Source organism: Mchenga conophoros, linkage group LG22, assembly GCF_057382185.1.
Source record: "Mchenga conophoros isolate Kocher_MC1m ecotype Shallow Benthic linkage group LG22, M_conophoros_male_GT1.1, whole genome shotgun sequence".
Classification (NCBI taxonomy): Eukaryota; Metazoa; Chordata; class Actinopteri; order Cichliformes; family Cichlidae; genus Mchenga; species Mchenga conophoros.
In genome coordinates, this window is record NC_140546.1 from 23,678,684 (window position 1) to 23,694,937 (window position 16,254).

General features: G+C 39.2%; 2 protein-coding genes across 7 annotated transcripts in view; one reads left to right on the plus strand and one right to left on the minus strand.

Annotated features, from left to right (window-relative positions):
- Positions 1-12,214, minus strand: part of jazf1a (JAZF zinc finger 1a) — a 26,648-nt gene extending 14,434 nt beyond the window's left edge. Inside the window, exons 1-3 of one of the 2 annotated variants that reach the window (XM_085262160.1) lie at positions 12,082-12,214; positions 3,417-3,506; positions 1,767-2,144 (exon numbers count right to left, since the gene is read on the minus strand). In XM_085262160.1, the coding sequence (XP_085118286.1) occupies positions 1,767-1,881 (115 nt within the window). In that variant the 5' untranslated portion in view covers positions 1,882-2,144; positions 3,417-3,506; positions 12,082-12,214. Of the gene's footprint in view, positions 1-1,766; positions 2,145-3,416; positions 3,510-4,468; positions 4,585-12,081 lie in introns of those variants that run through there. The other variant, XM_085262159.1, reaches the window with a different exon arrangement.
- Positions 12,189-16,254, plus strand: part of LOC146549534 (cyclic AMP-responsive element-binding protein 5-like) — an 18,732-nt gene continuing 14,666 nt past the window's right edge. For 2 of the 5 annotated variants that reach the window (XR_014890376.1, XM_085262153.1), the window contains exons 1-3: positions 12,189-12,407; positions 14,744-14,810; positions 15,131-15,224. Coding sequence is in view for 4 of the 5 variants with exons in the window: in XM_085262153.1 (XP_085118279.1) it covers positions 14,757-14,810; positions 15,131-15,224 (148 nt within the window). In the remaining variant the exon portion in view is untranslated. The other 3 variants (XM_085262155.1, XM_085262156.1, XM_085262154.1) reach the window with 3 other exon arrangements.

The following is a 16,254-nucleotide window of genomic DNA, read 5'->3' on the forward strand; positions in this document are numbered from 1 at the left end:
ACCCTATGGTAACTGATCTGAAAGCAGTATTGATTAGACTCTTTATGTCTGTGCCGCCCCTGATAACCAACCGTGCTATAAAGCCAGGAGAGGGGCAATTCATTAATCCAGAATATTTGACTGGTAAACCGCTATTCTGTTCATCTGACAGTTAGGGTCAAAGGTCAGGCTAAGAGCCAGATGGGGCATACATCACTCAGTGTCTGTGGTGTTTGGGTTGTTGAACTGAGGAAGCAATATTAATCCCTGCATTTCTGTGGGGACAAGGTGAAAAATCACGTTTTGATTTCTTCCACCCTTGGGTTTATTTGGAAGAGATCCATGGAGCATATGGGTAAGATGAAGAGCAGCCCACCCTGCTCCTCCGTCTCCCCACCAGCAAACACCACACCAACTACATCACTTGTGTTTATCAGTCCTGTTCTCCACGTGACGCGACATCACGTTGGGTGTCCTCAACACAGCTGGTTGCTCGACAGCACTCTTTGTCAGTGAGACAGCAGGTGTGCAATAACTCAGCCAAATACACTGCCCCTAACCCCTTTAGGGACCGCCAGTTGCCATGGAGACTGGCTCAATGAAGCATCTATGTAAACCCCTCGCTCCCCCCCTTCACATAGCCTCCTGAGGATGGATACTCCCCACAAATAATGATTAGCCCACATCAGATTACTGAGTGATTCAGAGATGCGTAAATGCATCTCTAGTCTTATTTGTTATGGTGGATCATAGTTTAATCTAACACACTGTTATTGTGTGTTTAGTTGGAAGTGACAGTTTATTCTGTTCTTTAAATCTGCATGCTTTTCTCTGCTACCTTGAGGCAATAGGAGGAAAGCACTCCCTTATCAAGAATTCACATAATTTACTTAGATTTTAATTATTGTGCACGCAAAGACAGGTATTTTTATTTAACAGCTCAAAAATGCACCTACACCAGCTCTATTTTCCCCCATTTTTGAGAATCCACATACAATGCTGCTATAATAGAAGTTACTAATTGCACCAATTACCACTTAATTAAATAAATACATGCCTCTTTATAATCCAGAGTGTTTACCCTGCAACTTTTTCTGTGCCTCTTATGTTAAATGGTGGGCAAACTGATTACGATTGTATTTATACGTGCCAGGGGGCAGTCATCAGAGTGTTTACTGTCAGACCAAAATCTAATAAGCGGTGCAACAAGTCGGCGCTTGTACTTGTGGAAGAAAATCTGATTATATCCTTGCATGTCTGCTACAACTTCAGCTGATGGAGTGCCGGTGGGAATTAGACACCAAAATAACAGAAAAGCCACGGGGGAGTGACGCTTTCAGAAATGTGACAGTCAAGAGTTTTCGGCAGCTCAAATGCACAAGCGGTATGAAGAAAAGCCACGGCTGCACTGCGTCAGGCCTGGAAATGTAAACAGTGCTCAGCAACGCTAGCTGTGAAACCGCTGTCTGGTCGGGATGCTAGTTTCACCTATGAGACCTACGCGGCCCTCCTAGTCGAGTTACCGCTGCAAAGGTAACTGCTGTAGCTGACTCCTAATCAGACGAGTCGGCCCCAACATCTCAGAAAGCATAGTTTATTTTCCAGATATAAAAGTTGATAAATAACTCCCTCTCCGGCGAGCCTCGACAGAGAGCAAGAAGCAGGAATAGCGGAATGCAGAGCTGAGCCTATCTGCGTTTAGCTAGCTAGCTAGAGGGGAGGGGAAGGGGGGGCTAGCTAATACCAGCTAGCTGTCTAGTTCCCTCTCCCCCGCTGGCTCCACTCACCGATGTGATTGTCCTCGATGTGGACGATGAGCTCGGCGAGAGACTCGAACTGGAGTCCGCAGCCCCCGAACCTGCAGGAATTGGAGAAGAACGAAGCGGCGGCGATGCCCGTCATGTTCACGGCGCTGGTGCATTCACCGGGCAGAGAGGGGGGGGAGGGGGTCCAGGAGCCGGGGTGGTGAACGAGGAGGCAGAGGTTTCGGGTCCGGGGATAGGAACGGGGCAGAGCGCGGAGCAGCGGAGCAGACACCGGGCGGCCAGACAGGACAGCGGCGGACGCAGCTGGGAGGCAGGCGGGGCGGTGGGAGGAGGAGGAGGAGGGGTGGCTGGTGGCATACGTCACGACCTGCCTACCTGTTGGTATCACAGCCGCACTGACTGCGGAGTGGTATCAAAAATCAGTCTAATCTTGGCACATATACATACGTTATAAACACAATATACAAACCACACAAGTAGAACAAAAGGAAACAGATTTCTCTTTTTTAGTTAAAAAAAAAAAAAAAAAAAAAAAAAAAAATATATATATATATATATATATATATATATATATATTTTTTTTTTTTTTTTTTTTTTATGTCCTTAAAATAAGGAATCATTGGAAATTTACTGTTTGCCCCAAACGTATAAAGAAATACAAGCCCAAATCCAAAAAAGCTATGATGCTCTTTAAAAATGTAAATAAAAACAGAATGCAATGATTTGACAATCTCAAAACACCGTATAACACAGAAAAATATCAAATTGTCAAAGTAAGAAAATGTACCATATTAAGAAAAACATTAGCTCATTTTAAATCTGATGGCAGCAAAACATCTCAAAAATATTTGGAGGGGGCCATGTTTTTTCATTTTTTAACGTCTAGGAAGTAGGGAGACCAGGTGTCCTATTCCTGTCTGTTAGAGGATTTTATCTGCTCAACAATCCTGTTTTTTTGTTGTTGTATATATTGTGTCATGATGTGCCAGATGTTTTCAGTTCTACCATGAAGCCATGCGGTTATATTAGATGCAGTATGTGGTTCAACATTGTCTTGCTAAAATATGCAAGGCCTTCTCTGAAAAATACATAATCTGGATGGAAGCATATGTCCCACTAAAACCTATATATACTGCTCAGCACTAATTGTGCCTTTCCAGATTTGCTAGCTGCCAATCCATGGGCACTAATACACCCCCATATGTTCAGAGATGCAGGCTTTTGAACTGAACGCTGATAACAATACAGGTGGTCCCTCTCCTCTTTAGACCAGAAGACTAGAGAGATGTCCATGTTTTCAAAACAGAATTAAAAGTTTTGATTCGTCTGACCACAGAGCAGTTTCCCGCTTTGCCTCAGTCCATTTTAAATGATCTATGGTCAAGAGAAGATGATGGTTTTTCTGGATCATATTCACAAATTGCTTTTTCTTTGCCTGATAGGGCTTAAATTTTGTCTACAGACAGTAATTTCAGGAAGTGTTCCTGAAACCATTGCAGTGACTTGTCTAAGGCCCTGAAAATCATGGGTGTCCAGTATTTTCAGCCTTCTTTCTCACACACAGAGATTTCTCCAAATTCTCTGAATCTTATGATGGTATTTTGCACTGCAGATGACGTGACACTTAAAGTCTTCTGAAATGTTCTTTTTATACCCAATTATGTTACTGACCTGTTGCCAATTAACCTAATTATTTGCAAATTGTTCCTTCCAGCCTTTTGTTGTCTCTGTCCCAATTCTTAGGTGCTAACCTGTGCCTCCCTGCTGAAACACAAAGAAAAAAAAGATCAACATCTGAAATCACAGTTATGGTTTTAACAGATTTTTTAGCATAAAAGAGAATGCACAAGTCTACTAACGCAGTGAATTAAGATCATAAAAACAAACTTTAGCTTCTATTTCTGCTTCTAAGAAGTTGGTCAAATTGCATTACCGGTAATAAATACAGCATGTCCTTCACATGATCAGTGCCAAACTTTTAAACATCAACTTGTGTGTGCTTATTTTGTAAGTTAGATATCAAAATTTCAAACTAACTCTCAGTATAATGGGCCCACATTATCCCTTACAAACATCTTTGTTTACACATATTTAGTTTAATGGGTTCTGGTCAAACTAAGTACTTATAGTGGGTTATATACAGTACTGTACATGTATACACTGTCTTTTTAACTGATAAAGACTATGTCTGTTACACCTGAAAAAACACAGGCACTGATCAGTTTTCTTTTCAGCTTTTGTTATTACCTATTACCTTGCAGGATTCAATAAAACATAACAGATTTCATATTTGCTTCTGGTGAATACAATCTGGAATCTGAAGGAGCCTGAATAAGTCATGAAGAGAATAGATGCTGACTTCTTCTTTATATATTCATAACGGTAAATACCTGTCTCCAAGTATTTACTTTAGCAGTGTGCTTAGCGTAAATGGCTGCTGTATTTCTTTTTTAATATATTTTATGCTTTACGTAATCCCTTTAAAATGTGTATGAAATGTGCCATAAAAATACTTCCCTTGCCTTGTGATTTAGCTTTAATGGAACTGATTCACTTATTGCCGTGTCGTGAGCTAGAGCCAGCAGCTTACATGTTTCTAAACCATGTCAATGCTTTTGTCTGAAGGGGCTTCAAAAGACCAGGATGTGTGTATGTATAATGACATGGATAAGCCTTTGACAACAGAATCTATGACATCCATAAAGTTAAGTGATTAATGTTACCCTATAATGGGCTCAGTGATGAGAAGAGTACCGCGTAGCTTTGTGTGCAGTTCCCAGAGAGAGGAGAATGTCCTTAAATCACTGGGGCTGGCTAACCAGAGCCGGCTGGCCTGTGTTGGACCTGTTAATCGAGCGTTAAAATGGACTGTCATAAACCTGGCCAGTGACTTCAGCAAACAACCTTAAGACCTGGAGATACGTTTTTTTTTCTGACTGCTCTCTGTCTACTCAACCAAAACGAGACACAGTAACTAAAACACAAAATATAAAATACACTGCAACAGCCTTTGAAAGCAAACATGCCAAAACATGGTGGCGTCACCAGTGCACACGCATACACACACATGTACAGTACATGAATTCAGTGACTTCATCAGCCCAACACAGATGTTCTCTCTTACACACAAGCATACAAAAACACACTCGGGATAAACACACTCATTACGCACACGTGGTGTATCAGAACTGTGAGAGTGACGCAGTTCCCAGCACCATTACGTAAATGAGAAGTGGTAGCATGTGTTGTAAAAAGGCGAAGGGAGAAAGGGAGATACACATCGAGAGTTTGTGGTGCATGACATCACCTGTTTTGAGGCCTGTGGGTGGCGCACAATCTTAGGTTACAGTTTGGGATTTGGAACTATCAGACACCCTTTTTTTCTCCTTTCCTTTTCTTTTTTCTTTTTTGCTGGAAATGAATAGTCCAACAAGTGCACGGACTAATGGCCAACACAGTTTGCAAATACACACAGAACAAACACAGACACAAACACGCACACACACTGGGGCTCTGTTACTATGTGGGTCTGCATCTGAGGGATGGGTTGCATGTAAATTTAACTCACTACATTACATAATCAGATCTCTGCAAGTTGCATACTTTTTAAAGTATCTGTTACCAGTTAGCTATTTTTTAAGTGCACCTAATAGGAATAGTCAGAAATCAACCATGCATGACATGCATAGACTTTGCCAGCTGAGCCAGATGTGTAATGTAGCCAAAGTGAGGATTAAGCTACATAGAGATGGAGGTCAGAAAGTTTCTTTTACCTTTAACCTGAAACGCCATATTTTTTCAGACTGGGTGACATCAGGCTCTGAGTAGGCAGCTTTCTAAAGCTCCCAGACTGGCTGTTAAAAGCCAAGCCGGGGTGAAGGTGCCAGATGGTAATGGCTGGTAGAGCCCCTGAGTTATGGAGGTAGCTGTAATCTCACTGGCATTGTCTGCTTCAGGGCACCAGCCAGAGACTTCCTGGCTGCCGTCATACACTTTTTAGTCTGCCCGTGCACTGTTCACGGGCATGTACATCTGCTGTAAAACATCCCTTATCTTCGCTGAAAAACAAAACTCTGTGACTCACGTTCACATGGGGGAAGAGAAGCTCAAAACACAGAGTGACATCATCACAACTTCCTATTTCTACTTGTTGCCAGGGTGATGATAATTTGCATACTGTAAACGATTGGTGGATGATGAGTCAGTAGGGTTTGGTCCCATTTTGCAATTTAACTATAACAAGAATCGCCCTGTTCAGCTCCAGCCTGGCCGAAGCACCGGAAAAAGCTGACCAAACATGGTTTAGCTAATGGTAATGATTTGTTGTGCTTTTGTTTTGATGACATTTTGATGGGATAATTTTTTTGTATTTATTATAAACAACAGTCGACCTTTTTTAGGCAGTTTCTCTGATAAGTATGAAAAACGCATCATCCTAAAATGCCAAAAACTGTCAAATGATTCATACACTCCTTCAGAATAACTTTTGAAACTGTTCTTCCATGGATAGATAGACAGAGTATGACACTTTGCCCTGATAATCACATATGACATCATATCACCAACACAATGGCTTCCAGTGTGCAGTAGGTGATGCTAACATTAAACGTTATCTATAGCAGTGTTTTAGAGGCAATAATAAGTAACTCAACGTGCTTTAAATCTTAAATTTACATTTATATTTCTGTTGCTTTTGTTTATTGTTTTCTCAAGTTTATTATTTTACCTTTGTTTTAATTAGGTCATTGGTGTAAGGGACACACCTTTACATATGCTTTACAAACAAGTTCAATTTGATTGTTGCTTATGTTTAATTTGCGTTATACAGTTTGAACGCTCACTTTAAATCTCAGACCTAAATAAAGCCATTAGCTTTTGATTGATTGATTGATTGATTGGTAATTTATTTCAACATGTGAACAATATACAAGTACATTTAGAAAAGAAATGAGAGAAAAAAAATATACTATACAAATTACATACAAAAAAACATTCTGATTAATTTACATGTTGAAAGGGAGTGGGAAGAAGTATACACTTATTTAATCCCACCCCTGTCCCATAAATTATCAGTGAATATTTAGTCAGCTTCCTTACTGATATAATTTGTAATAAAAATAGTGAACAGATTTCTGATATACTATGTACTATAATATCACATCATGAATTTTTTGTTTGTTTGTTTTTAAATAGAGACATTCACTTAATTTAAATATTTTCCTTTTCTTTATAGATCGAGAAGATCATATTTTTATAACTCTTTTTGAACAGTTTTATGTTTGGACATTGCTTTAATTCCATATTCAGTTTGTTCCATAGTTTCACTCCTTGAACAGAAACACAAAAGCCTTTTCTTGTAGTACGTACCTTCATTGTTTTGAAGTTACAAAAACCCCTTAAATTATAACTTCCTTCTTTCAAAAAAAACATACTCTGAATATTACCTGGCAGTTCTTTATTTTTTGCTTTGAATAGAATTTGTGCTGTTTGGAATTTCACTATATCGTCAATTTTCAATATTTCAGACTGCAAAAATAGTGAGTTTGTATGTTCCCTATAACCTGCATTGTGGATGATTCGAATTGCTTTCTTTTGAAGAGTAAAAAGTGAATGTAATGTGGTTTTATAGTTATTGCCCCAGACCTCTGCACAATAGCTTAAGTATGGTGAAACCAGTGAACAGTAGAGAATATGAAGTGATGTTCTGTCGAATACCTGTTTTGCCTTGTTTAGTACTGCAATGCTTCGTGATACTTTGGAATGAATATATCTTACGTGAGCTCTCCAGTTAAGTTTTTCATCTATTATTACCCCCAGAAATTTATTTTCACTGACTCTTTCAATATCAACACCATTTATTTGAATCTTTGCATTAGTATTTAAACTACTATTTCCAAATAACATAAGTTTAGATTTATTCAAATTTAATGATAATTTGTTTTTATCAAGCCAGAACTTCACTTTACTTATTTCATTAGTCATATCCTCCAATAAATTCTGCAGATCATCACCAGAGCAAAAAATGTTTGTATCGTCAGCAAAGAGAACCACTTTTAATACTTTGGACACTTTACAGATGTCGTTAATGTACAAGTTGAAGAATTTTGGACCCAAAACTGACCCTTGGGGTACACCACAAGCAATGTCCGTACATAAGGAGCAACCACCATTTATTTTCACAAACTGCTTTCTGTCACTTAAATAACTCCGGACCCAATCTAAAACTACCCCTCTGACACCATAACGTTCCAGTTTTCTTATTAATATATCATGATCTATAGTGTCAAATGCCTTTGTCAAGTCTATGAATAACCCAGCCACATATTGCTTTTTGTCTATGGAATTTGTGATGTATTCTATTGAATCTAATAGTGCCGATGATGTTGATCTGCTTGATCGGAATCCGTACTGACTCTCAGTGAGTAGTTTATGTTTATCTATAAATTTTTCCAGTCTGTTTTTAAACAGTTTTTCAAGAACTTTTGAGAATTGAGGTAGTAAAGAGACAGGCCTGTAGTTTGTGAAATGGTGTTTGTTTCCAGATTTGTATAGATGTATAACTTTTGCTATTTTCATTCTGTCTGGAAATCGACCAGTTTGAAATGATAAATTACAGATGTATGTAAATGGTTTTATAATAGCCTCAATGACTCTTTTAACCACTATCATATCAATATCATTACAATCCAAAGATTTGTGATTTTTACATTTTTTGACAATTTCAAGAACTTCATTTTCATCAACGGCTGTGAGAAACATAGAATATGGATTTCTGTCAATCAGTGTATCGGGTTTTTCCTGTGCTTTCCCAGGATGAGTGATTGTTCTTGCTAAATTTGGTCCAGCAGTTACAAAGAATTCATTGAGACTATTTGCCACAACATCCATATTGTATTCTTCATGGTCATTACAAATGAAATACTTGGGATAGTTCTTTTGTCCAGTCCCACATTTTATAACACTGTTCAGGATTTCCCATAATCTTTTATTATTATTTCTATTTATATCTAATTGCTTCTTATAGTATTCCTTTTTACTAAATCTAAGTATATTAGTTAACCTATTTTTATATCTTTTGTATCTGATTTCAGCATCTTTAGTTCTCGTTCTTAAGAACTCTCTGTATAGAGCATTTTTCTTTATACATGCATTTTGCAGACCTTTTGTTATCCATGGACAGTCCATATATTTCTGTTTCCTACTATATTGCTTTATTGGACAGTTGGTATTGTACAGTAATGTAAATATTCTAAGGAATTTATTATAAGCACTATTAACGTCCTGTTCCTGATATACTTCACCCCAGTTTTCCTTCAATAAATCTTTTTTAAATGCATTCATTCTTTCTTCTGTTCTTACTCGTCTGTACTCTTTTTTACTGTCCATTTTATTGATCTTGTAATTCCTATCATAGATTGTAAAAATTGGAAGATGGTCACTTATGTCGTTAATCAGGAGTCCACTTACAGTCTTATTTTCAATGTCATTTGCAAAAATGTTGTCTATGAGAGTTGCACAATGTGATGTAATCCTGGTAGGTCTAGTAATTTTAGGGAATAGATTCATACAGTGCATTGTGTTTATAAATTCCTCAGTGGTTTTATGTTTATTTGGGTTTAGCAAATCAATATTGAAGTCTCCACAAATGAAAACTTTTTTGCGAGCTATTTCAATAAATGTTTCTTCTATCCAGTCTTTAAATGTCTCAATACTACTACCTGGAGCTCTGTATATACAGCTAATGATTACATTTTTACTTTTTTCTTTACAAATTTCAACTGTAATACATTCTAGTACATTATCAATCACCATCGTCATCTTTTCCACCACATTAAATTTCAAGGATTTCTCCACATACAAGGCCACTCCTCCTCCTCCTTTGTTTCGCCTAGTTATAAATGTGAATTCATAACCCTCCAGTTCAAAGTCTGTTCCTTTTTCCATATTGATCCAAGTTTCTGATAAGGCAATGACACTAAATGGATGTGAAAACTGGTTAAGATATTCTTTGATATGACTAAAATTAGCATAGAGACTTCTACAGTTAAAGTGGATAATTGATAATTTATTCTCAGTTTAGTGATATTTAGGTCAGCAGAATGACCTTCAAAAAGATTTCGAGGTCTCATGCTATATAAATCAATTTACAATCACTTTCTGTTTAAAGTTGGTTCTTCGTTCCCACTGTCTCCAAGTCCTCATAATGGATTATTATTACATCATTAGTTTGTTGGGGTTTTCTCTGTAATATTGTCTTTATTGTCACATTTTATTTCTTCTTTAATAATAATAATAATAATAATAATAATAATAATATCTGTACGTCTATGTATACCGGATGTATGACCTGGACAGGTTTTTTAAACTCTCACATTTTCAAAAGAAAAGTACTCAACTACTTCTAGAAGTTTATCACCATGTCTTAAGCTGTCGTATTTTAGAAATAATGCGTATTATTGTTTTATTTATTTATTTATTTTTAAGTATAACTGTAGTGGTTTGCACATTCACCTTTCAAACGAAAGAATCCCAGGAGGGACCACAAATCCTTATGGCTTTGGGTCAGAGGGGGCATCGGGCGCAAAAGCTGTGCCAAATCAAACATGGGGAGCTACCCGCTGTGACAATCCCTTGTGAATAAAGCAGCTGGTTTATGTCTTATCTTTGCAACAGAACTTTTAGTGTTAACTTTTTAGGGTATGAGTCTTCCTCTGCCACTTTTTAGTCTGGGGTCCCACAGGGCTCAATTTTAGGGCCTCTGCTTTTTTCATTATATTTACAGCCCCTGGGAACCATCCTCAGAAGGCATGGAATATCCTTCCACTGCTACGCTGACGACTGTCAGATTTATCTGCCTCTGAAGCAGAAAGAGGCCTTCTCTATTAAGCCACTTCTAGCATGTCTAGAAGACATTAAATCTTGGATGTCCCTAAACTTTCTAAAATGTAATTCAAGAAAAACTGAGGTTATTCTGTTTGGTCCTAGTGGACCTTGTGAACCCTCTGCTATTGATTTGGGAACCCTGGCAGAGTATTTTAAATCTGTTGTTACAAACGTGGGTTTTAATATGGACAGTGATTTTAAATTAGACAGTCAAATTAGTGCTACTGTCAAGTCCAGTTTTTAATCATTTAAGGCGCTTGGCAAAGATAAGACCTATTTTATCCAGGCCGCATCTTGAAATGGTAATCCATGCTTTTATTTCATCTCGTTTAGATTACTGTAATGCACTGTATTTTGGAGTTAGTCAGCATCTTCTCTCTCGTCTGCAGCTGGTCCAAAATGCTGCTGCACGACTTTTAACCAGAACTCGTAAAAGAGAGCACATAACTCCCATCCTGGCTTCACTCCATTGGCTGCCTGTATATCTTAGAGTTCATTTTAAAATTCTCATGTTTGTTTTTAAATGTTTAAACGGTCTTGCCCCAACTTACCTCTCTGAGCTTCTGCATCTTTACCCACCCCCCAGGTCTCTCAGGTCAGCTGTTAAGCTGCTCCTGGAGGTACCCAGGTCCAAGAGAAAGCTCAGAGGGGACAGGGCCTTCTCTATTGCTGCTCCTAATCTGTGGAACAATCTTTCCCAGCACATTAGAGAGGCCCCTTCACTGTCCACTTTTAAAACATATCTTAAAACCCATTTTTACTCCTTGGCTTATGACACAGTCTGACCCTGATTTTATTGTTTTAATCTAATATGCTGATTTTATTGTTTTAAATGTCATTCTCATCATCATTTTTATACTATTTTATTATTGTTTTTGCTATTTGTGCTAATTTTATTATTTTAAATGTCATTTTAATAATCAGCTTATTTTTTATTTTTTAAATATTTTTTATTTATTTTATATTATTTTTATTTATTTTTATTTATTTCTTATTTTTTAACATGTTCAATGTATCATTTCTGGCATGTCAAGTGTACAGCACTTTGTGTTCAGCTGGGGGCTGATCTGAAAGTGCTATATAAATAAATTTCTTGCTTGAAAGTAGCTACTGTCTGGGCCGTAACACTGACTTTCTAAATGGAAGACTAGTACTTTCTAAAAAGCCCCTTCATGATTATTATTATTATTATTATTATTATTATTATTATCATGTTGCTTTGGGTGATGACAGGATGTACTTAACGTTTCGTTGAAATCACTTCAGGGTTTCAGCTTTATTTTCAAGCAAATAGTCTCATACCGTTGACTGTCTAACGTTCTGAGAAGAAGAAAAAGACCCGGAGGCTCTCGCTCATTTGGACACGTAAACTCGATACAGACGCTGGAACGTCCCGTTTCAGACACACACCAAAAGTGGGGACAGGATAAAAACAAACAAACAAACACTTAACTGGGTCTCATCCGCCCACCCGGTCTGCCCCGTGTCCCGTCACGTTGCCGTTGGTGTGTCTACCCGGTGGGTCTGTCACTGACTCCGGTCCAGCACCACGCTGCTGCTATTGCTGCTGTTCCGTCCCGTCCCCCTCACCGTGTCGTAACCCCGCCCCTCTCAAGCCCTCTCTCCGTACGGGACCGCAATGATTTAGAAGTTCAGGAATCCCACGTGACGTCACCGGGAGGGTGATGTAATGCTTCTGTAAATAGAACGTATTGTAATCTCGCTCCAGTCCAACGTGGTTCCTCTCTGGAGCGCCGCTCGTCTACTCTCTACTTGTAGGTAAGTCTTTTACTTCCATTCACAAAACTTTCTAGCTCCGCGGCAACCGCTCTCCTGATACTGTGCCTTTATTATTTTTATTTTTATTTTTTTATTTTGACGGTTTAAAAAGAAAAAGGAAAGAAAAGTTGACGGCGGAACTTTTTAGCGAGGTGTCCCGGTGAAGTCTCATCACCCAGCGGAAAGGTTGAGCGCTCCTGTCTATTTGGGGTGTGTGACAGCACTCTCTGTACAGCTGTGCCGGGCTTGTTTATGAGTTGAACAGGTTCCTTTACGGTGCGGTAGGAGGAAAAGACAACTCACACACACAAACACACATAAACACACACACACAAATACCGGTCAAGTTCTTGAGACGCAGGCAGTGACCGTCCGGAGGACTTTTTGGTTAAGGACTGCGATTTAAATTGAGCAGAATGAGCTCCATGCCAGCTGCTGTCATGATTCATCCATCAGATACGGGGGACTTGAAGAAGTGTAGTGAGTAACTAAACCTGGCACCTTTTTTAAAATGATTTCTTTGATGCTTACAGGTGATATTAAAAGTTGTGCGTGTTTTTCTGTGAGTCATAGTAACCGAGTGTAAGTGTAGAACAATGACAGTTAAAAAATGAGGCGGGAAAACTTTTTTGTCAACGTAAATCCTGTCTTAAACTGACAGTATGTTGCCTGGTCTGTTGTTGAGTTCATCCGTTAAGGATGACGTCATTGCGCATTGAAGTGCCCGCTCTGACAGAAGGTTTTGCTGGAAATGTGCTGAGTCTGCTAATCTTGTACAAGAGCAGAAAGAGGGGGCAGAGGGGTTACAAACTGGATGCTGGGCTTTAAATTTTTACATTTGTCTGTAAAATGTGAGCTTGTGAAACACTTCGAGTACAGCTGACTGTGGCACGCTGTTACATACTGCTGATACATAAAACTACTAATAAACCTGCTTTCTGTATTAGCTGAGAATCAAAACCTTAAATACTTTGATCAATCTCCGATCTTGCTGGAATTTTGGTGTTGTGATCACCTAGTTACTGGTTTATTTTCAAGCACACAAGCACACGCACACCTATGAAGTCACCTCTACTTGCCTGGGGTTGGAAAATGGGGGCTGAGGCAGGTTCGAACCTGTCACGAGTAGGCCTGAAGTGCAGCCCTCCCTTCGCAGGCTCCCACCCTCATTCCTTCTCTCTTTCATTCATTGTGTCCTCCTCCTCCTGCTTTCCTCTCCCTCTCTCGATCACTGCCACTTGCCCTTTCCATTTTCCTCGCCATCAACCTAATGTCACTCTCCACCTCCCACCCGTCCTCTCACTCAAACACACACACACACACACACACACACACACACACACACACACACACACACACACACACACACACACACACACACACTTTCTTTCCACTTCTTATGGATGCCTTTACTTTTGCCCTCTCTTTCCCAACTCGTCTCTTCGGCTCTCAGTCTTTCCCATAACATCAGCACGCGCTTTGCTGTCTTCTCATTGCTCTCGGCTCACGCTTACACAAGGGGTGGGGGAGTTTGCAACCTGTGAATATGCTTCTCATAACCACCATCTCCTCCCACAGCAACACTGGTAACATTTGTTGACCCTTGTCACCTGTTGTCACCTGGCTGAGGATTTGAAGACCTTCTTACTTTGTGCTTCAACAGCAGTCTTCAAATAATTCACAATTGCTCCACATCGACGGCTTAATATCCTCGCAGCAGAGGCAACTGGGTCGGTTCTGGGTTGGCACTGCAAGCTGGTTTATTACTGTGACTCTCATAAGCATTTGTGTTGATAATTTTATCCCAGTGACTTGATGTAAGACATGGCGAGCACTTATCCTTTCATCACACCAGTATTATTAACTGATACCCCGATGAAAGCCTAATTGTAGCCTGAAACAATTGCACTATACTTAGTCCCCACTCCAAGTGAAAAGTAAAGCTCCCAATGCTGGAAGGCTTTGATGCCCTTCTTGTGTTTACGTGTAATTACTAATGAGTAATGAAAGGCTGGAAAAAAACATGGTTTGTACGCTATAGGGCTCGTCCTAATACCTAGTGTATGCTCTCACCCCCGTCCGTTGGCACCAAAGGGATCATTTTCGTCAACTTAATATTGTGTCTCAGGAAGAAACATCCATCATCTGTGGCAACTATCTCATTACACACGGCTTCCACAATAAAGGCACGATAATAGGTGAACAGTATGTGAATTATCCGTGTAAATACAAAACATAAAACAGGGAACCTCAGGCTGCCTGCTGGGTGAGCTCATCTGAGCTGTGATCTGAGACTGCAGGTAAATAAATTCTTCTCACTTCTTCTGTTTGTGCAGGCTTGTGTATGACATGAATGACAAACAGGACAGGCCTTATATGTGCGGCGCCCCGGGCTGCTCTCAGGTCAGTAGAATGCTATATACGTGTGGCATTACAAGGACTGTAATGGTCATTTAAAAAAAAAAAAAAAAAAACCCAGGATGTCAGACCTAATCATCAATGAAATGAGTAACGATCAAGCTGTAGAATATAGGAGGAGTTTCTGATAAATACAAATGTTTCTGAAGTGATGAATAACCTAAAATACTTAACAGACTAAGAGCATCATGATGTCTTAGTCAGCTTAAGATGTAATCAGCTGCTTTAACTGAGAAAATCATCCCGCGTGTCACACAGCTGCACGCATCCCTTCACATCTCTCTTCCTGTGTTGGTGTGCTGCAGCGCTTCCAGTTAGAGGAACATCTGATCATCCACAGGCACAAGCATGAGATGACCCTCAAGTTCCCCTCCATAAAGACAGATGCAGCATTCACAGGTAAGGAAGAAAATGAGCTTCTCTGAGATTTCATCCTAGTCTCCCAGTGACCGCATCTCCTGGCTGCACATGTCTGTGGTGAAACTTCCTCCTTTTCAAGATCAGTGCTTGATATATATTTTTTTTAAAAAGATGACGATATACTATACAGTATGAAGTCAGATAACCCACCAAAGCAAGCTTCCTTCCTTCCCTCAAACAGACTACAAATGGTCTCGTGTTGCATCATGTGCAGTATACTCCATCAGATTAGAGCCAAAACACAGATAACAGCACTTTGATTTAAAAACGTGGAGAGTAGGTGCACCGGTCTCTGCACGGCCCATGTAAAACACAGTATTTCACTGCTTCTAGAGCTCATGGTTTTAATTTAGCACAATTTAGCCATCATTTAAATGTATATTAATCATTACTGTGCTCTGTATTTACAACACAAATATTCATGAGGAGTGAAAATAAAATTCCAAAATTGTTTAATTGTTTCTAATTCAGTTCTATGCAACAGACTGATAATAGCAGCAAGACTGCTGAACCTTCTCCGATTGTTTTAAAAGCACTGATATTGTAAATTCATCCTCTTCCTATTTTTTTAAGGATGTTTTTTTCTACAAGAGGAAAGATAAAGATTCTTCCTGTTTCAAGATCTGCTAAGTCAGAGAAAATTTCTTTAGCTTGTTTTGTGTGTCTGTGTGTAGATTCAGTGTCCGGTCATGTGTTTCAATGGCAAAAATAAGAATTTAGGAAAGGTTTGCTCTTAAAAAAAGTAAGCATCTAACAACAGTTGACAATTTCACTCAGACTATATCAAACACATTTGCAGTGATTTCCAGGGAAACAAATGCCCCATTAAGATTAGTCCCATTGTGAACGGCTGTAAAATGCTGATTCTGCATCTAAATTAACTTTGCAAGCCTCACATTTCTGTGTTATGCACTACCTGCTCAGGCTACAGTAGTAGTATTAGTATCTTTAACATCAAAACAACCTCCAGACGATCATATAAACACAGTTTTTAAATATTGTGCTTCCA